Genomic DNA, 21,970 nt, shown 5'->3' with positions numbered 1-21,970 from the left:
AAACATCATACTTCGGGGATGTTTTTCTGCAAAGGGGACAGGACGACTGATCCATATTATGGAGAGGATGTATGGGGACATGTATCGTGACATTTTGGGGAAAAACCTCCTTCCCTCTGCAAGAGCACTGAAGATGCAACATGGCTGGGTCTTCCAGCATGACAATGACCCCAAACACACCGCCCGGCAACAAAAGGAGTGGCTCCGTAAGAAGCATTTCAAGGTCCTGGTTTGGCCTAGCCAGTCTCCAGACCTCAACCCAATAGAAAATCTGTGGAGGGAGTTGAAAGTCCGTGTTGCACGGCAACAGCCCCAAAACATGACACATCTATAGATCTGCATTGAAGAGTGGGCCAAAATACCTGCTGCAGTGTGTGCAAACCTGGTCAAGAACTACAGGAAACGTCTGACCTCTGTAATTGCCAACCGAGGTTACTTTACAAAGTATTGAGTTAAACTTTTTGATTGTCCAAATATTTTTTGTCAGAAAGAATATACAAATAAATTGTTTAAAAATCATACAATGTGATTTCCGGAATTTTTTGTTCTGATTCGGTCTCTCCCAGTTAGTGTACCTATGATGGAAATTACTGACCTCTCTCATCTTTAAAGTGCAACAACTTGCACAATCGGTGGCTGTCCAAATACTTTTTTGCCCCACTGTAAATAATCGCCTGATCCCCATATTAGTGCCAAGTTTAAGTGCTAGATTCTCTAACTACTATTGTGCATCTAGCGGCAAGTGTTTCTAAGCCTAACTGGGAACGTAATCTGATGTTTTCACTATCTCTTACAATCAATGCCTAGCTAAATGTCGGTAGGTATCCTAACCCATCCCCTAATCCTCCCTCCCCGCATCCTAAACCTAACCTTCCTCCCCTAATGCCTATTCCTAACCCTCCCCCTAAAACATTACCCATCCCCCCCCTTCCTCCACTACTTACCTTTGGGATGCCGGTGGTCGGGATGCCGGTGGTCAGGATTCTAACATGTGCCGGGATTGTGACTACATCCCCTTCTCTGTTGTCTTTTCTATTTTTTCTTTCTGTGACCAATTTTGGCCATTTGTAGATCTCCTTTGTGGTTTTCAGGGCCTGATTCATTACGGATCACTATTGCGATCGCATCTCCGTGATCGCACGTAGGTCTGCTGCAAAAATATGCTAATGAATGCTATCACAGTGCCGTCACACTGACAGCATGGAGACACCCACTGCCTCCCACTACCGCTATCTCACATCCGTAATACCTTGCACACCTCCATAAACATCAGTAACATCGAGTACCATCGGCCCCTCACGCAGAATTACAGCAGCCCTGACCCTACTTAGAAATTGCTAACTTCGTTGCACGCAGTAAGTACTGAAGCTGCGAATGCAATCGCACTGGCTAATTTATGCACGCCCATGCAACGGTGTTCAAATGGACAGACACGCCTGCGTTTCTCCGACCACTCCCCCGTTACCACCTCCAAACGCTCACTGCCTGTTAATCACACTTCGAGGGCTCTCCGTGATCGCAGTGGTGCCTTCCCGACATGCAACAATCGGCCGTCTGCGTACGCTTTTGCAATAGCGAGGCCCTCAATTTTTACATCCACTTTATTATTTGTGCAACAGCACCATCTTCTGGCGATAATGCAAAACTTCATAACTAGTTTATAAAGTCTGCATACTCTGATTCTTGATCTGACAGGCATAGCTGTTCTCAGAGGCAAGATGACTCTGAATCGGAAGAGTCTGATCATTCCATGCTGACAACATCCGATCTATGTTTCGGGAAGTTAAGAGACATGACTGTCAGTTCAAATTTTACAAGCAGAAGGCCATCAGACTATCATTTACCTCAAATCAATGATCTAGCTAATAGAACCGACCATTGTGAAACTAGACTGGATAAAGTAATATCCTTACAGCAAACCATAGAGTATGCTGTCCACCACCTAAAACTGGACATTGTCTTCAGGAACAAGAAGACTACAAAAATAGGGCGAGGTGCAACAATGATCACATTAAGGAACCCCACTGTAGAGCCATCCTTACTTGATTGTTATATACGCTAAATAGACGACTTGCTAAAGAATAGACCATTATGTAGATGAGAGGTAAGGCTGGATACACAATGGCCGATATAGCATCCGTTCATTTGAACGGCCAATATATCATGGGTGTCTTAACTAAAGGGCGTCCGACAGAGCAATTCAATTGTTGCCGTTTGGGCACCCGTGCCACGTGTGTGGGCCCGACAGCACTTGATTTAGCAGCGGAAAGCAGCTAAGCCTGTATAAAGTACTGGAGTTTAGACACCCAAAGCGCCGACTTCTCGCACATTTCAGGAGGCTTCAAGCAGAAATGTGTCTACCCGCGGCTATGCGCCCCTGAATATAACAACTGAATTTCTCCCTCGGGCCCCCATTCGTTAAGGTGCTTGATAAAAGAATTGCATCGTCCCCCTAACATCTAAATGTTGGGAGGTAAGTGATTAACCATTGATATGCAGAAAATGTTGCCTGTATCTTTGCCTCAGGCCATAGTGATGTGCTATTATTAATCATGTGTCAAATTTTGCACATGACTGTAGTTACCTGGATCCTGTTGAAATGCCTAGATTTAATTTCATTGCTCGGCGATGTTTTTGAGGTAGAAAATGACTCTAGCGCCACCTGGCTTGGAGGAACTGTACTGGACAGAGTGAAGTTGAGCTTTCCCTTGTTGATGGACCATTTATGATGGGGGGTTCCAAGTTTCCAAGTCCATGGTTTACTGTTGCTACTTGTAACAGGACAGCAATCTGCGGCAGTGTCTGAGGTAAGACGTTCTCCAAAATCCTGTTCTGTACCAGTCACACTCTCTGTAACACAGAATATCCCAGAAAATGCTCCCACTTCTTCAGCTTCAGAGTATGAACTGCTTGTATTAGCTATCAGCACATGATCCCTTTGTACATTATTTGTGCTTCCCATGTCCCTCTTCGGTGGGATGGGCGTTATCAATGTTTCTGTAATGCAATGGTGGACGGACAGGTTGGGTAGAGCCTGGGTTGTGATGTGGGATGTAGCTGACTGGGTCTGTGGAATTTCTATCTCAAAGGTTGAACTTTCACATGGCTGAATAACGTGTTCTGAGAAATCTAGGTCATTTGAAAACGTGATCTCCTGACTGCTCATCGCCTGGTGACTTAACTCATTTCCACTGTATGGACATAGTGAGGTGTCTCCTGGTGTTTTCACACTAGGAGACATATACATTTGCGAAAGTGTATTCAAGCTTCCTGAGTTCATGTCAATGGGTTTTCCATTTAGTGTATAATCATCTAAGGTCCCTAGAGAGCCAGTTATGGAAGCATCCAGCTGATTCTCTCTATAATTCATCTTCTGACTTTGCAGAACAGGACGGTCCTTCAAGAAGGTATCTTCTGAGCAAAGGTTCAGCTGCTGTGAACTTGGATCTGAGAATAGGACAGTTCCTGGACACATAGAGTCTTTGCTGCTTGTATTTATTAAGGTATAAGCACTCGATGATGTAGCATTCATCAGTAGAGATGAACATTCTTTTATAATCTTGCTGCCAGTTAAAGTCATAGCCTGGGATACCTTGGGGACTTGGAAGATGGACACATTTGATGTAATCTTCTGTTGCACAACCCCAGTCACAAGACAACTGAATGCATCTACTGTCTCGTTCTGTATAAAAAGAGGGTTTGTCTTTGGTAGTTCCTTCTTCTGAGGCTCTTCACATTGAGCGTCGTTCTTGGCGTTTGCCTCTTTCAGTGTACAAAGCCCGTGCTGGACTAAATAATGTCTCCTCAAGGACCTGGAATCACAGTAACTCTTATTGCATCCTTGCTCGGTGCATATAAATGGCTTTGTTTTCAGGTGAGTCAACATGTGTCCCATTCTGAAATAAAAGACACAGACATCGTTGCTTCACTATCATTATTGAATGCACTCACTACAACCTGTTTATATACTTTTAGCACAAGTGTCTGCATAACATACCCTCTGCCTTTCCCACCTAGGCCCATACATGTAGCTACTGTACTAACGCAGCAATTCTGCCGAAGGCGGGTTCAGGGAGTCAGGGAAATTCAACATGTTGGAAATCTTCGATACACGGATCAAGACCAGAAAATGGCTGATGGTATGGCCCGCATAAGGGGATAAAAAAAATATTTTGCAAGGGTTTCAAAATGTAGCCAATCATAGTTCTTTTTTTTTATTTTTTAAATTCTTTATTTAGAAAGCTCACAGAAAAGAACATAGACAAACACAAATGTAATAAACAGTACAAATGAGCCATTTTTTTATAGCGATAAGTATATAAGGGCGGGGGGGTTAGTAAAAGGGGTGGAAGGGTATTGGGGGGGAGGGGACAGGACTACCAAAGGAAGCAGGAGATCATAGAGAGTACCAAATGCTAGACAAGAAGCGTTATAAGGAAGAAAAACGTGTCATTTGGGGAACAGGAGAGTAGAGTATGCGGTTAGTTAATTAGGGGGGTTTGTCACAGAGGAGTCAGATTGGAAGGAGCAGACTCGGTCACCGCGCATGAGTCACATATGGGCATTCAGCGTAGAGAGCAGAGGTGGTCAAGTGCTATCGTAGGAGAGCCATGGGGCCCAAACCTGAGAAAACATATGGCTTCTATCGTGAAGATAGTAGGTAATGTTCTCCATTTCCGCTATATGTCGGATTTGTGATTTTAGGGCAGAGAGGGTTGGTGGAAGAGGGTTTTTCCAGTTACAAGCAATCAATCTTCTAGCAGCAACTAAAATGTGGGACAGCAATTTAACGGAGCGTTTGCAGAGATCTGGAGGGGGGTAACTTAAAAGGAAGGTCCATGGGTCTTTCAGAATCGGGTCTCCAAGGACAGTGTTCAGAAGAGCATGAACCGTGGTCCAGAAGGGTTCAAGAGCCGGGCAGGTCCACCAGATATGGGCTAGAGTATCTTGGAGGCCACAGTTTCTCCAACAAAGGGGTGAGGCAGAAGGGAACATATGGGAGAGCCGTACTGGGGTATAGTACCAACGGCAATACAATTTATAGGAAGTTTCTTTAAGGCGGGTAGAGATAGAGGTTTTAGCAATTGCCAGTCTCATGTCGTCCCAAGCCTCTTCATCAGGTGGAGGGCCAAGATCTATCTCCCAGGAAGATTCATGGGGGTTAGTAATAGGCAGAGCAGCATCAATAAGAATGCCATATATTTGAGAGATCATCCCTTTAGACAAGGGGCAATATTTACAGAGTCGTTCAAATGGGGTGAGGTCGCAGAGAAGTGGGGTCTGTGGTAAGGAACCTAAAAAATGTTGTATTTGGAAATATTCAAAGGGATTTAGGGATTGGGTTGGACATTGCAGTTGTAAGTCTGGGATGGAGAGCCAGAGCCCTTGTGAACAAAAATCAGCAGGAAATTTAAGGGATGCTGTTATCCATGATTTCGTGCGAGCCACATGCAAACCTGGGGGGAAATTGGGGTTGCACCATATGGGGGTAAGAGGAGATATAGGGGTGGTAATATCAAATTTAAATTAATATAATACCCATATGTGTAGGAGGAATTTAAGTGTTGGAGGAAGGTTAGAGGGAGGAGGACGGTGTTTCTTTTGTAGGCCCCATAGGGAAGATAGGTCTGGAGAATTAATATAGCTGGATTCAATATCAAGCCAGGAGGATGTTCCGTGGGGGAAGTAGGAGGAAACAATTTGGGAAAAATGTGAAGCCAGATAGTAGAGCTTAAAATCCGGGAGACCCCTACCCCCTTTGGAGACAGTTTTTTTAAGGATGGATGAAGATAGTCGAGGGGGTTTACCATTCCATATAAACGGTTGATAGATTTCTGAGGGTTTTGAAGGAGGGTAAAGGGAACCGCCACTGGGAGGGTCTGGAAAAGGTAGAGCCACTTAGGGAGAATAGTCATTTTGACTGCGATGATTCTGCCCAGCCAAGAGAGTATACCGTTTCCAGGTCAAATCCGCTTGTAGTTTTGTAGAAAGCTGGGGAAAATTTTCCTGATGTAAATGCTCATAACGGGATGTCAGGAAGACCTCAAGGTATTTAATTTTCCTATGTTGACATTTAAAGCTGTAGGAGGATTTAAGGGCCTCAGCGTCTTGGTGGGTTATATAGAGGCACATGGCCTCAGATTTTGAAAAATTGATTTTGTATCCGGAGAGTGTACTATAACGGTCCAATAGATTGTAAAGATTGGGTAAAGATATCCGGGGTTGAATAAGGGTAAGTAAAATGTCATCGGCAATAAGGGCGATTTTGGAAGATGAGTTCCCAACCTGCACTCCATGAATGCTAGGGTTCAGTCGGATGAGGGAGGCCAGAGGTTCTATCACTAGGGGGGCGAAGATCAAAGGGGACAGAGGGCAGCCCTGTCTGGTGCCATTTGAGATGGAGAAACGTTTGGGACACCGTTGATAGAAGCAATAGCAGAGGGAGTGGAATAGAGGGCCATGACACCAGTCAGGAAGTCTCCCGATATCCCAAATGATCGCAAGGTTTGGGACATAAAGGTCCAGGAAATCCTATCGAATGCTTTTTCAGCATCTAGAGAAAGGACCACAGCTGGGGATCTCCTGGAATTTATGGTATGGATTAAATCTATGGTCCTACGGGTATCACCTCGAGCTTGACATCCCGGCACAAAGCCGACCTGATCATAATGGATCAAGGAAGGAAGGAGCCGGTTAAGTCTATTGACTAAAATTTTAGCATATATTTTAACATCTAAGTTGAGGAGGGAGATAGGCCTATAACTAGCACAATTGTGCGGATCCTTACTCTCCTTAGGTATCACAATGATCCTGGCCTCTAGCATGTCTGTAGGGAAGGAGCCCACTTGTAGAACAGCATTAAAGAGGGAGTGCAGGTGGAGAACCAGGTGTTCCGTAAATTTTTTATAAAATGCTGCTGTGAAGCTGTCAGGTCCAGGGGCCTTGCCTAACTTCTGCTGTTTAATGGAAGTTATGATTTCCTCCTCTGAGATTTCCTCACTCAAGCCCCGGATCGCTTCAGGAGATAACTGAGGAAGATTGGCAGCAGAAGAAATTCTTGAATTGCCCACCTCAGTAGGTGGGACGGAAGTAGGGGATGAGGCAGAGTGCAGGTTGTACAAGTTACTGTAGAAGCTCTGGAATTCAGAGCGAATAGCTGCCGGGTCGTGAAGAAGGTGATTTTTGGAATTTTTAATCATGAGGATGTTTCTATGGGTTCGTGACGTACGGAGCCGAGACGCCAAAATCTTATCAGCCTTATCTCCCTTTTCATAAAAGGTTTAACGCAACCATTTTAGACGTTTGGCCGTGTGTTGAGGAAAAAGGAGAGCGAGAGAATGACGAACAGCGAGAAGTTCTTGTTGGAGGGGGGGCTAGGGAACTGTTAATGTTGTGACTCCAGTTGTTGAAGGCGGATGGAGAGGGAGTTAGTACGAGTTAGAATTTTGGATGCTATACTAATTAGATGTCCCCGTAGAACAGCTTTATGGGCCAACCAGAAAGTGGACGAGGACGTTCAGTGATACAGGAAAGGTCAGCTGAAACAGGGTCGTTATCAGACCATATCAGAGGATGGACTTTAACATCCACAAGTCATAGGGCTATGTCGTGGCTGAGCAGGATCATGTAAATACGGGAATAGGAGTTGTGCACAGAGGAGAAGAAGGTATAGTCCCTAGTAAAGGGTTCTTGAACCCGCCAGGAATCATAGAGGAGCTGGGACTTAATGAGATCAAGCAGCACCTTGGAGTTACTGAGATCTGCCCTATTGGAGTTAGTGGCCCCCCGAGGTAGATCTATCTAGGGAGGGGTTCAGGACTGCATTAAAATCACCAGCTACTGAGCCCCTAACCACTTTTTTTCATTTTTATCCTGGGACATTATCCCGTGGTGAGAGTTACATCATGGGACATATTTTAATAGCTACGAAGGCAGCAATTGCTCAGGGGTGGAAGACTGCTTCCTTGCTAACATCACAAGTATAGAAAACAAGGTTCATAAGCACTTTTGTTTTTGAAACATTGGATAGCAAATATTCCTCCTCTGCTAACTCCATCCATATGAAATGGTTTCAATGGGGAGTATATAGGGAAAAACAAGGTAATTCCACTATTTATAGTGCTCCTGTTGATTTAGGTGTTCTCTGCCCACCTCATTCTACTCATCACTCCTTTAGTATCTTGTTTCTAATTACTCTTATGTGTATTAAAAGTTTTATGTCTATGAATCAAATGTTTGTAAGCTGATCAATGATATTTTGTTTTGTGATATGCAATATGTCTGGCTTCCCCCTTTTTTTCATTCTGTATCTTCATTTATTTTTCTGTACTAAATTTTCAATAAAAACTATTATGGAAAAAAAAAATCACCAGCTACAATAAGGGAGCCTGCCGTTTATGAGAGAGAAGGGTATCTAGTCTAGTAAAAAAAAGCTGGCTGGGCTTGGTTAGGGGCATATATGTTGACAATGGTGCAGAGAGTATTGTTAAGAGTACCCACAAGAATAAGGAAGCGACCCTCCTTATCTTCATAAGAGTCGATAATATCAAAAGTGAGGTGGCGGGCAAAGAGGATAGCAACACCTCATTTTTGTTACTTAGTCACAGGCGTGATAGGTGGTGGGATAGGTTTTAGAGTGGAGTTCTGGATGGAGATTTCGCAAAAAGTGGGTTTCTTGAAGAAACACCAAGTCTCCTTTGTATAAATTAAGGGTGGTAAAGAGTTTGCTACATTTTTGGGAACTGTTGAAGCCTTTCACGTTGAAGGAGAGTACCTTAAGACCAATGCGAGATGGTCGAGAGGAAAGCTAGAAAAGAAAATGATTGAATATGAAAAGGTAAACAAACATGACACGTCATCAGGCATATAGAAAGGAGAGGGTGGTCCTGTATGAGAAGCAGTTGAAACCGGTGAAGGAAAAGGAAGGTAGGTCGGCCAAATGGCACAGGAGTCCAAGGCCATGGGTGCTGAAAGTGGGGAGGGGAACTATGCACTAGTAAAGCACATAGGTCAGCAAATGGGTACAAGACCTTGTAGAGGCGCGGAAGAAGTGGGCTGCATATCCATAGTGATGTCATAGAGAAAAAATAGGGCCCTCCCACAAGCCCTAAATATAATAACGTTACGAGGAGAGAAAGTGTAGTATCGTACAAGTGGAGTGTAGGGAGAGGACACAAAAAAAGAAGGGAAGGAGATCACAAAAAGTAGGTGAAAATTTAGGTGAGCCAAAGCTGCGGAAAAATGGAAAACAATATAAAGAGGGGAATATATAAAAATGGTGGAGGGAAATACAATAGAAACAGAAACATGAAAATAATAAACAATAAATGGCAATGAATCGGGGGATAAATCATACCAGACAAACCTTAAATACAGACTAATAAGCAGGGTTTGTAGATTTATAGACATATACTCATAAACAGTTCAACAGAGTCTCAGTAAGGTTTGTAATAAGCGAACAGTTAAAACATGAACATGTATAGATATATCTGATACTCATTATAATGGAGCTTCATCAAAGCACAATAACATAAACCTCTGTAAATATTTAAAAAATAGGCTAAATGAATTACAAATATAAATAGTGAGACTGTAGTATAATGTATTTATAACGGGGGCTGTCCTCACAAGTGGAGGGGCCCCACCATGAAACCACAAAAAACGACGCAACAATAAACCTTTTAGAGGGTCTCAGGTTTCAGGGATCAAAGTGGAAAACTTGGAAGACGCAGGAACAGTAGACCATTCTGATGGAGGGGGGCGTCGAGTCGTCTGTCGAGACCTTTGGGGGAGGGGGGCGGAGGATGTAGGGACAAGTTCTTCGGATATACCCAGGGTTGGAAGAAGAGATTGAGCTTCAGGGAGAGATTGAGCAACATGTAGTTGGTTCTGATGCCATATTAGAATGCGAAAGGGGTAACCCCAACGGTATCTTATATTATGGTGACGAAGCAGGGTGGTAAGAAGCTTAAAGTCCCTAGGTTTAGCAAGAGTCAAGGGGGAAATATCTTGAAAGATCTGGAGAGTAACATCCCTAAAGGTGATCGAAGGGAGTTTGCGAACCTCTCTCATTATATTTTCCTTGGCTGTAAAATAGTGCATTCGTAGAATAACATCTTGAGGTTGAGAAGAAGATTGAGAGCGCGGTTTCAGCGCACGATGGGCTCGGTCTAGGAGTAGGTGGTCTTCTGGAGTAGAGGGAGAAAGTTGCATGAAGGGTCTTTGAGATAGAGCTCAAGGTGGGGGAGCTCGACGTCTTCAGGTATACCTCTGATGCGGATGTTGTTACGCCGGGCCCTGATATCTTGGTCTTCTTGGCCGTCTTGAAGTTGAGCAACATCTTGGCGTAGTTGTGTGAGGTCGGCATCGTAAGATTGTTGGAATGTAACCACCTCCTCAACTCTACGTTCTAGTTGATCTGTTCTGGAACCAATGGCAGTAATTTCTGGTTGCATGGTATGAAGAGCCTGAACAGAATTTGTCACATCTTTGAGTTCCTTGAACAGTATAAGAAAGTCTCTGCGAGTAATAGGGGAAAGGTCATCTTCTTCCGATTCTGAGTTAGAATGGTCAGGAGCTGAATCTGGCACAATACCTTTAGCGTCAGAGATTTGTGCTTCATGAGGTATGGTGTGATTTCACCTGCAGAGGGTTTCTTCGTTCTAGGCATTATAAATAGGGGTATATATAAAAGGAGGTAAAAGAAACTCCACGTGTACTAATTAGGGGTGGGAGGGGATGAGGGTTCAGCTAGTACATATTGCAGCCGTCAGGGCGGGAATGTAAACTGTATATCAATCTCTAAGTAGGGACCATAAACGGATTGAGAGGTCTTGAGTTATGGGCAGCCGGAGGAGTGTGTAGGATAGGGGGACACAGCCAACTTAGGAAAAAGCGATAAGTGAAATGTGGCACAACAGACTTGCGGGCTAGGGCAATGGGCGCCGCTCTGATGACAGGAAGGATTTCCAGCAAAGGAAGGACCAGACCCAGCAGGAGGGAGACAGCCAGGACAGATAGGAGAATGTCAGCGTGTCCTGGGGCGCAGGCTGGCTTTATGCAGGTATAGAAATAATACAGGTGCCCCTGGATGGTTTTTGAATTCCCTGTCAGCATTGGGGAGGAGGGCAGCTGCAGCGAGGGTCACAGGCCAGGGGAAATTGCGGGAAGATGGCGGCCTCCGCGATACGCGGGTCCAATGGTGCATGCGTCTGGGGGTCCCCTGGGGATATGGGTGGCCACACCTGAAGTCCCAGTCAGCCTGCAAGAGTCCAGGGGGATCACGGCTCCGTCAAGTGGCAACTGCGACCACTCCGGTCCTGTCCGCGGGGCTCCCAAATCGAGGCCGGGGCTCCTGGAGGAAAACTAGGCCGCAGGTATATAAAGCCAGCTACGCTGGCTATCAGGCATCCGAACGGGGCGCTGGCATCACCTAAGGCAGGAGAGGGCTGCAGGAGCTCGGTGGCAGTTAACAGTACAGTGGCCAGGAGGAACACCTTCACCGGCCGATTCCAAGATGGCGCCGACGGCATCAGTGTCTCCTCTGCTTTCCCTGCTTCTATGTGCAGCAATGGGGCCGTCCGGTATAGAGGCTGCCTTCTAGTGAGGGAAGGCCAGCAAGCGGGTAGTGAGGTGAGTGTCCCGGTGTTATAGTGGGCAAGCGATCCAGCGCTCTTTGCCCAATCAGGGACTTCCACGCAGGGGGACAATGGCGGATAGGAGCCTGGGAGAGGTCCGGTGATCGGGACGTTCCCCGGGGCCGTTGCGCAGGCAGCCAGTGAGTCACAGTGGTGCAGGGGGCTGTATGAGCGGACTGCAGGCAGAAGCAGCAGACAAGGGCAGCTGTAAAGATGTTGTTTTAGGGACCCGTGTACGGAGCTCAGGGAATCTGCTGCTTCCCTGTATGGCGTCCAAGCCCCGCCCCCACCAATCACAGTTCTATGCAATCTTATACTGATTCCCACTTAGAACACAGAGATTTCTGTACAGTTTCTTCTTTAGAGCTATTTACTTACCTGGCTCAAAGGGGCAAATCTACACTCTCTCTCAATCTTTCCAATTTCATGAGACCAAGGCATAAGGGGTACAGTCCCCCCTTGCGCTCTAGAGCTGTCAGAATTGCTGCGATAGTAGCTACATGTATGGGCCCCTTTAGCCGCTTCACAATACCGCTAATATATAAGTCCTCCCTATCACTCGTCTTCAGTGAGAAGGGTAAAATACATACCCTACAGCAACAGGGTGCCCACCATTAGTAGGTGGAAAGCTTATCCCGCTTGTGTTTGGACTAAAAGGAAGGGCGACAGAAACCCCAATTGGCAAACTTGTTGTGTTCTTAATGAAATGTTGCACAATAAAGAGCCAGGGATACAGATATATATTACTGGTGACAGAAGGGACTTATTTTTTTTTTTATTCATTTACTTGTTCCTTAATACAATTATGATGTAGCTTGTACTGTAATAAATAGGTCTCAAAACACATGGGATAGTTTTATGATCTTTTTGCTGCAATCCTATTAGGTTGGCCACAGACCTAACAAATTTACAGGTCTGAGACCTAACAATTGGCCGCATAGAGCTAGAATTATAAAGGGGTATAGCTTTATATAGGCTCAAATGAAGAACGAATGATCAACTCCCAAATTGTGGTTAAGACTTAAGGTGCCCACACACTGAACGACTCGCAAACGATGCGATGTCGTTAACGATTTCCCTTGATTGAACTCTCCCCGGCAGCGCCACGGCACTCCAGGACACGATATGATGCTAAAACGTGTCCAATCTGACCAACGATCTAACGTGCGTCCTTAACGATTTCTAGGGCGTCGTGTACGAGATTGGCAGATCTTACCTGCTGTAGGTAAGATCTGAAGATACGACGGACGATTTGCACATATTTTGCACGATGTCATGCCGATGCGTCGAAATTGGGCAAATCGTGCAAAATATCGTCCAGAGTGTGGGTCCCTTTAGTTGCATTTCATAAAGTGCTACATCTCATCTTACTTAATGAATATTCACCCCCTTGTTTTTTTACACTTTAATTACAAATCATTAGATTTTAAAACAATACGGCCATCTTTAATTTTCAACTGTACTGTGACCAAAAACAATTGTCCTGTGTGTGGTGACTTTGGAATAAAAGAAAAAACTGCACCGTGTATAAAAAGAGAAATGAGGCTGCGCTCGGAGACGATGTGAAGCAAACAAGGCATGGATTAAAAGATTGTGGGCCTGATTCAGACCCACTCGCGAGCGGCTGTCCGCTCGCAAGCGGGTCGATGTTCTGCACTGAGCATGCGCACGACGGAGGGTGCTCCGTCGTGCGCATGCGCCAGACGCGACGAGCGAAGGACTTTCCTTCGCTCGTTGTGTCTGATCAAAGGGGGCGTGCTGTCGATGTTGATTGACAGCACGCCCCCTTTGGTGGGCGTGCCTCCCTGACGGGGGCGTTCCTAAGGGAACGCCTCCCGTCAGAAGCCGGCCCACTGACATCACTAGTGATGTCAGTGGGAGTGATTTTGGCTCTGATAGAGCCAAAATCACTCCGGGCCTTGCGGTTGAAAACCTCAACCGCAGGCTCCGGCTCGCAGTTTCGATGGTCGCGATGGTCTTGACCATCAAACTGCACGCTCGTATAGGCTGTGGGTGGTGACCCACAGCTATACGAGTGTCCAGGAGGACGCTCCATAGTTATGGAGGCCGGCCCTCATTCAGAGCGTGCGCTCTGCTCAGAGCGCACGGCTCTGAATGAGGGCCTGTGTCTTCTTTGCTTCATATTGGAGTGGAGTCTAATTTCTCCTTTTTTATAGATAGATACAGGGTCTGATTCAGAGCCGGACGCTGTTTGCGGACGGTCGTTCTGTTAAAGGGGGTGGCTATTTAAATGAACCGTTCGCTCTTTGCGGTCTGTTGCCGCCTCTATGTCTGAACGAGCGAACAAAACATGCGTCGTAATTTTGAAAAGTACGCCCCCTGGTCGCTCGCACCATACGTCATGTCCGCTATTTAATAGATTAATCGAGTACATCGAACGGCGTCTGAACTGCTCGCTATTCTTGTGGTTGGTTTTTCCTACCGCAATCTTGCGAGCAGTTCTGACTATAAAATAACCAAGTGACGTGGGCAATGACGCTGCTGTATTAATTCTGCACACCCTAAAAACGCCCGTTTTGACCTTTAAGCACGCCTGCGTTCTGTTTTCCACTCCCCGTTTTCAAGCACCTTCCCGTTACCACCCACATACGCCTCCTCCTGTCACTCAAAATAGCAGGCACTCGCTATTTAGCAAGCACACGATTTTTGGCTGCACTGACTGGTTCGCGCATGCGTATTACAATCCGTACGCATGCGCAGATGTGCGAACATCGCTCCGAACGAGTGAACGGCCGCTTACGAGCGGCTCTGAATGAGACCCACAGTAGATAGACCAATAAGAGCAGCCAGCAACAGCTCCGCCTCCCCCTGCTCTCTGCCCTTCTCCCAGCTAACAGTTAGTTATGGGCAATCTTTAGGGTTGACCACCTCTTACTACTGGCTGGGAGAGGGGGAGAAAGCATTGGAAGGTGGGGCTGCTGCTGCCTGCTCTTCTTAATGGTCCATCTACTGTATCTATCTAGGCAGGTGGGCGATGCTATTAGGTGCGACCGTGGAAAGCCCAGTTTGGCGTGGATGCATCGGGCAAGTGGTGAACTTATTCAGATGAAAACATAACGTAATGTCTGGGTACCATTAGTGTCTTCTTACGTGTGTGAATGCATATGGAAAACAATAGTTGCGTAGGTTCCACTAATGTGTATGATAAAAAGATGGCTCACGGTACATACAGGTGGTCGTTTCGTTTGAAGCCTTTTTTGCAGACTTTACAGATGTGGCTTCTCTTTTGGCTGTGGATCAGGATGTGTTTGCTGAGGGAGCTCACAGTGGTAAAGACCTTTCCACACACCGCACACTCCAAAACGGGGGCCCGTGAACACTTCTTCCTGTAAGTGCCTCCTGGTTCGGGCTTGCCCTGCAGTGATCTGTCCTCTTCTAGACACATTCCGAGATCTGGGAAAGTGGAAACAATATAAAGCAAAATTAATACAACCATTCTTACAGATGTGTCCACATACACTTATCCTCACATCCCACCAAGTAGCCCTGTTGAGCGTGCCACGGACTTTGCGACTTAGGTGCGCCAAAACACTAATCCTATCTACCTGGTACACTGCAGGGCTGATTCTGAGTCACGCGCTGCTACAACAGCTCTAGCATCTATTGCCGTAGTTGTATCTTCCAATATTTGCTATTACTTGTATTAGCCCTTCCCGGGGTGTACAAACGTGCAAGGACTGAGACGCCCACTATGAGTGTCTTCAGACGCTGTAATACCGCTTGGTGAGTCTTTAGATGCCACCATCGGTCGCACCGTCCAAACTTGCACCAGCCCCATGGTAGGTGCCGATTTTCTTTTTGAGTATGAGTGACAAAGGGGCCCATTTATTAACCATCACATACTTCAATGCGATCTGGGCGCGATATTAGCACCCATGATCGCATTGCAGTATGAGATAATACTGGTCGAATGTATAAAATAGCACACGATGAGACCGTGGCTCGGAAAGGAGCCTATTCCCATGATGTGCTCGGAGTAGAGTGACTGCATCAGCGGACTCTTCACTCCTCTATATCGGGACTACTGTGCATATGTAGTCTACAGACCAAGCATGTGCGCCGGCCATTGCCAGGAAGGGTTCTGGAGAAACCCTCTACTGGTAATTATTCCGGAGTGTAGCCCACAACGCCATCTTCAGATGGAGTAAGCTGTGGGGGCCGATCTCTTGAGTGCGAAGTAAATCTCACAGCTTCGTAACAACCATAGAAACCTATGGGGGTAGCATCTGCTGTCAAAAATGGAGGGACTGCAGCAGATATCCCCCAAAAACATCTGAATATGCCGCAAATATTTAATTATAAATAGGCCCCTAAGTGTCTGTGTTTACAAGAACTTGAGTGACGTGCCCACAACACTCCCATAAGACGGACCATCTTCGTGTGTCTGAATAGCCACCATCCAGGAACGCCCAATACATTTCTAGCATGCGCAGTACAGAAACCATCGGTTTGCGTACATCTCTGAATCATGCCCATAGTTCAGATCCAAACACTGATAGTTTAGATGGAATCAGTATGAAACGCATGGGCGGCGGTTCGATTCCCGGCAGCTCCTGGCCGACAAAAGCAGCGGAAGCTCCACAGCGCTGGAAATCCCAATCGTCGCTAAGGTAAGTATAAACTAACCTAACCCCCTAACCCTCCTTAGGGGTGCCTAACCCTAACCTCCCCCCCCAAGTGCCTAACCCACTCCCCCCTCTAAGTGCCTAACCCTAACCCCCCCCTTCCCCGCTGCCTAAAACTAAGTCCCCTGGGGGGGTGCCTAACCCGAAGACCCCCCCCGGGGGTGCCTAACCCTAACCCTCCCTTCCACTAGCCTAACCCTAACTGTCCCGGGGGGGTGTCTAACCCTAAGTCCCCCCCGGGTGCCCTAAACCTAACCCTCTTCCCCCCCCCCGCGGCTGTCCACTCGCGGCACCCGGCATCCCATCGATCGGGATGCCGGGCGCCGGTCTCCCAGCGTTGGGGAAATGTCAGGCGTCTGCATCTATACGCCCGGCATTTCACCCTCACCGGGATATGACAGTCGGGAAGCCGGCTGTCGGTATTAAGGCAGCCGGTTTCCCTATTGTATACCGTTTAGACCAGTTATTTTATCTGGGCCATCTAAACGATTATAGGGAGTGATGCAGAGGTGCAAGCAGTACCGATGTTTGCCCAGTTGAGCGATTATTTGCCATTGCACATGCGCATAAAGTCTAGAAAACCCTTAAGGGCCTATCGAGTTAACGACATGAAAGTCTGAACGTCCAGCGTTCATGTCGCTGAGGTACGGGCACGGCACTGAAAGACGTTCACTGAACGTCTTTAGTGCAGGCGCCCAACCTCCCTATCTATTAACATGTGGAACCTGCCGATCGTCGTCAGGTTGACCAGCATGTTCGATAGATAGTCAGGGTCGGCAACGATAGAGCGTGCACGCGCATCGCTGGTTCTTGCCGGCTATACACTTGCAGACTTTCTGCATGATCCGGCCAAAACCTCCTGGTTTTGGTCGCATCGTGCAGAAACTCAGCAAATGGATAAGCCCCTTTACTACGGATGCGCGAACCGCGCGTTCAATGACGTACACATTTGAGGGCAGCATCGCTATGACTTGAGACGGCGTCTGCAATCTATGGGCGTTTCAGGGAGGACACCTAAAGTGATTGCAAAAAGAGGAGATAGCATGGGCATGTTATGGGCGTTTCATGGCGTATTTCACAGCACCGCAGCCACATTTTGATAAAGTTACAAGGGAGGCTGTGTGTCAGGCAGGGGCTGCTCGAAGAGTCAATGTTGTGACCGATGATGTGCGTGACGGTTGAGCGATCGGATACACCAGCGCAGTTGAACATTGATCAGATATGAATGCAAAGTGGGTGTCGCAGGATTTGCTCAGTCCATTGCATGGAAATACACAAGAGGAATGCTCAAGCTGACATTTGCATATTTTCGCACTTGCGAATCATTACGAAAATGCAGGCGCGGAATAACTGCGTGCACAATCAGGCCCATAGGTCAGTGTATGGCCATCTAAATCTGTACGTTGATGTCTAATGTGCCGAATTGGAAACAGTTCTGTATGAGCAGTTTAGCTTTTAGTACATTTCATGGAATCGGTATGAAACGACTGCGGCATCCCGATGGTTCAAATCCCGACAGGGGAACAGTAACCCCCTAACCCTCATTTCCTGCACCCTTATACTAAACCTCCCTACCCCGCACCCTAACCTTCCAGGTAAGTGCCTAAACCTAACCCTCCCCCCTTAGTGCCTAACCCTCCCCCCTCAGTGCCTAAACTCTCCCTGGTGGTGCTTGAACCTAACCCCCACTGCCTGGAGTCTAATCCTAACCTCTCCCCTCCCGCAGCCTTACCTAAATCCCCCCGGGCTGCCTAAGCCTAACTCTCTGAGTGCCGTCTGATACTTTTCCCCGCTATCCTTACGATCTGGATGCAGTGTGCCGGGATCCCGGCGCCGTGCGGCTGATACCTACTTTTCCCCGCTGTCTTTACGATCTGGATGCAGTCTGCTGGGATCCCGGCGTCGGCATCCCGGGTCATGGCGGGATGTCGTCACTGCTGTTGTCTCGGCGATCGGGATTCCGATGCCAGGGTCCCAACAGACGGCATCCTGCTTGTCGGGATGCTAACCTCATCCCCATTTCACTGGGTTTAAGATCGCCCAAAACACTATCACAAAACCATACTTTAGTAAATTTTCCCCTACATCTTATAGCCCGTATGTGCCTGTGTCACCCTGCAGTGCAAGTATGAGAGGGAAGTGCTCTATCTAATATATGCTTTTACAAACCTGTAACCCATTCATTGTTAGATGATAAAGTATCAGGATCTGATGATCCCTCTTGAGTCCTGCAGAGCAGAGATATCGTATTATCCGGATTATCACCCAATGTGGCTTCAACAGAATTTAGATGCATTTCCAGGCTTTGCTGCGGATGACCAGGCTGCATAATGTCACTAATGGGCTGACACATATCCCAGCAGAAGTCTGGAACAGGGTGACCAGATTGGAGGCCATCTTCATCACCTGGACTGTAAAGACTCATCTTCCTGGAACTACTCCAAATCCTAGAATAAGAGACCACAGTTTTGCAAAGAGATTGAGAATGCTTCAGTGTTAATGCAGGAGCCACTGTGCCTGATTCGGGGGTGCACACTAACTGCACGCAATGCCAATGCTTGCGCAGTTCAGCGAATATTTGCAACTGCGCAAAATATTTTGAAATCCCCTACAATGCATGCGTTAATCTGAGTGTAGGCAAAACGCGCTGCTGAGTATGGGACTGCTGGTATCGGAAGTGACAAAGCAAAACCATGGGCGTTCCTGGGAGGAGACCTGAAGTGAAGGCCATGGAAGCATTATGGGAGTGTCACAGGCGTCAGTGAAATCGTCTGCGTTCTCAGACGCAGAGCCACTACGGCCATGTTTAGTCGGAGTACAGAAGGAGACACTGCACCTTCCATAAGTAGGTGCAACTCTTCATTGTGCAATCGATGGTGATAGTACATAACCGGTGGTGTTGTGAGTGGGCGTCTCAGGGCTGGTACATTCCAGCACACACTAGTACACAAGAGGAAGGCTGAAATTAGCATATGCATATTATCGCTACTGCTATTTCACAAAGACGCAGCCGTGGTTGCATTAGCGTGTACTTCTGAATCACGCCCACTTTTATTATAACCATGTTTCAGCCATTTTTATTGAAGTAAACTGTAACATTGGTCCTATTTAACAATCAATAATATTGCTCGCAGTTTGATAAAAGTTTGCGGTTTTATGCATTTACAAAACCCCATATCATGGCTAGCCTTGCAAACCGATAACCCGGTTCTCTAATGAAAAGCAATAGGTCAGGCTGCAATAGAAATTAAATGACGCTTGCACTTAGCTGGTGGGGAATTAGGGTGATAATTAAGCGACCTTGGCAATTTAAGTTAGTTCCAGGTCCCTCTCATAATAGACAGCAGACCTGCGTCCTTGCAATTGCAATACGCAGTGCATCCGTCCTGTCTGGCTGTAGAATGATAGCGACTCGGTGCCCCGACCTTGAAGATGGCGGACAGGATATCAGCCGATCAACAACGTAGAAAGGGCCCAGCACCTGGCAGCCTGAGCACTCCCACTCCGTCGCCGACTGTTGAAAGTGGATCGGAGCCGAGGTAAGATTTGCACCTGCCCTGTGATTGGCTCACAGTCACCCTCCGTTATCACTAGAGCGCGGGTGCGGAGCCTTCTCCCCGGGCTCCGCGGCGGCGCAGGAAACACGGGGATGGCTGACTCATCAGTTTTCTCCCTGCATCATATGTTATTGCTACCAGTAGTATACTATGCGCCTCCTCCCTGTCAGAGTAGCAACTATCCAATTACTTACATTTCTCCTTACCTCAGTATCCTCTAGGTGTCCTGTCAGTAAACACAGTTCCCCTATACTCTCTAATTACCCCTAATTTTAGTTTAGTATAATCTACTTGTCCTTTAAGTACAGACCCATATTATAAAATATCCACTTACTCAGTATACTATACCCCTGTGTCTTGAGCCGTAACTAGACTTTTTGGTGCCCTGTGCCAGAGAGAGCATTGGCGCCCCCCCTCCATTTTGTAAACAGGGACATTAGAGTGCGCCTGAAAAAAGGTCAAGGCCTCATGGGTTAAGGGCCATGGAAGAGATAGGGGAGGCCTGGAGGTGCTGGGGATAAAAGAAGAGGAAGCTGCAAGTAAAGGCCCCCATACACGGTAAGATTCAAAGTTGGTAAGATGAGTTGGACGATTGCCCTTGAAATTCTTCCCTTGAAATTTTTATCATAAGATGCGGTCAAATGGTGTATGATTGATCGTTACGATCATAGGTTGAGATGCATAGAAGTGTGTCACATCGTACACGATCGGTTGGGATCTCTCTGCAAAACCATTTGATCTGGGATTCAACTAGACGACGGCGGGGACGCATCGGGGTTGCAGAAGACTCAAAATACATCTATTTTCAAACGATTGGTCTGTCCAACCTGTACAAACTGCCAAAATCGTGTTAAAAATCGTCCCGTGTATGGGCACCTTAAGAATTATAATAAACAGGAAAATTGACAGGCCCAAACAGCACCCCCTGCCCTGCGGTGCCCTGTGGCACTACCCTAGTTACGGTCCTGTGTCAGACTACACACTGGTACCATACTTGCTAATTACCCTTCACCTTATCTCAGTATCCCCTCCTTATCCTGTTAGTACAGCCCTAACTGGGCCTAACATAAACATACCTACTTATTATCTCCATCCCAATAACCCTTCCCCTTATGTCAGTATTTCCTCTTTATTCTGTCAGTACACTCACTGACCCCTTACTCTCCAAATACCTCCTCACCCTTCTCTCAGCGTTCCCTCTTGTGTTGTTAGTTCAATATCCCAAGACATGGGATTCCGGCGGTCAGAATGCCGGCGCTGGAATCCAAACACCAGAAGTCCAAGGGGTAAATTGACTAAGTAGCAGTTTTGATGTACATCGCCGGCAAATATAGCACCAAACCACTGAGTTTACTGTTCAGCGGTTTTATAAACCACCGTCAATATCCATCTGTTTTATCGGATTTTGTGTTTGTGGGTGGACGTTCATGGGGTTTTTGACACCACCATGAAACTGCTGCATCTATCTGGCCAATCAGAAGGAGAACTTCACAAAATATTTATAATGGGGTCAATCATTATGTAAAGAAGTGCACTGTGTTTTCAGTTGTGCCAAATGCACCAGGTCAGGTCAGGCCTCTTTCTCTCTTTAAATGTGCGTCTTATTTGCATACATGAAACAACTTGGAGCGACAAAACTATATTGCTAGATTACACTGATCAATTTGATGTGCGACATTTGTACTTCTGTGTGCGACTGAGTCTGCATCAATAGAAAAAGGGCTCCGATGCGAGCATCCGTGGCTTTTCCTCACGCTAAGTTCCTTTTGGAAGGAGATCAGCAGCACTCTGCACTGTCTCCCTCTTATTTGCCCAAGCCAGCGGACACTAGTACCTGCAGCGGCTCTTACATCGGGACTGTCCTGCTAGATGCACTACTGCGCATACACGGCAATGCCGCACGCACTTCTCCTTTGGCCTCCTCAATGCATTGATGCAGTCCATAAGGTCCCTGCTACAACCAAAAGGAAAGCCAGTCTACGGTGTACCACCACTGGGAGTGCATAATTAGTAAAGGAGCGTCATCGACCACGTCACTTGGTTGTCTTTTAGCCTGAACTGCTCGCAGTGATAGCGGTAAGAAAAACCTACCACAAGCACTGCGAGCAGTTCAGATGCCTTTCGATGTACC

General features: G+C 46.8%; 1 protein-coding gene across 1 annotated transcript in view; it reads right to left on the bottom strand.

Moving 5' to 3' along the window:
• Positions 1-18,707, bottom strand: part of ZNF541 (zinc finger protein 541) — a 69,777-nt gene extending 51,070 nt beyond the window's left edge. The window contains exons 1-3 of the mRNA XM_088477181.1: positions 18,452-18,707; positions 14,828-15,050; positions 2,585-3,896 (exon numbers count right to left, since the gene is read on the bottom strand). Coding sequence (XP_088333307.1) covers positions 2,585-3,896; positions 14,828-15,050; positions 18,452-18,707 — 1,791 coding nt within the window. The remainder of the gene's footprint in view (positions 1-2,584; positions 3,897-14,827; positions 15,051-18,451) is intronic.
• Positions 18,708-21,970: the final 3,263 nt, after the last annotated feature.

This window comes from Taudactylus pleione, unplaced genomic scaffold, assembly GCF_031769625.1.
Source record: "Taudactylus pleione unplaced genomic scaffold, aTauple2 ptg000199l, whole genome shotgun sequence".
NCBI classification, from domain to species: Eukaryota; Metazoa; Chordata; class Amphibia; order Anura; family Myobatrachidae; genus Taudactylus; species Taudactylus pleione.
The sequence above is the reverse complement of the archived record's forward strand: the minus strand, read 5'-3'. Positions and strand labels throughout refer to the sequence as shown.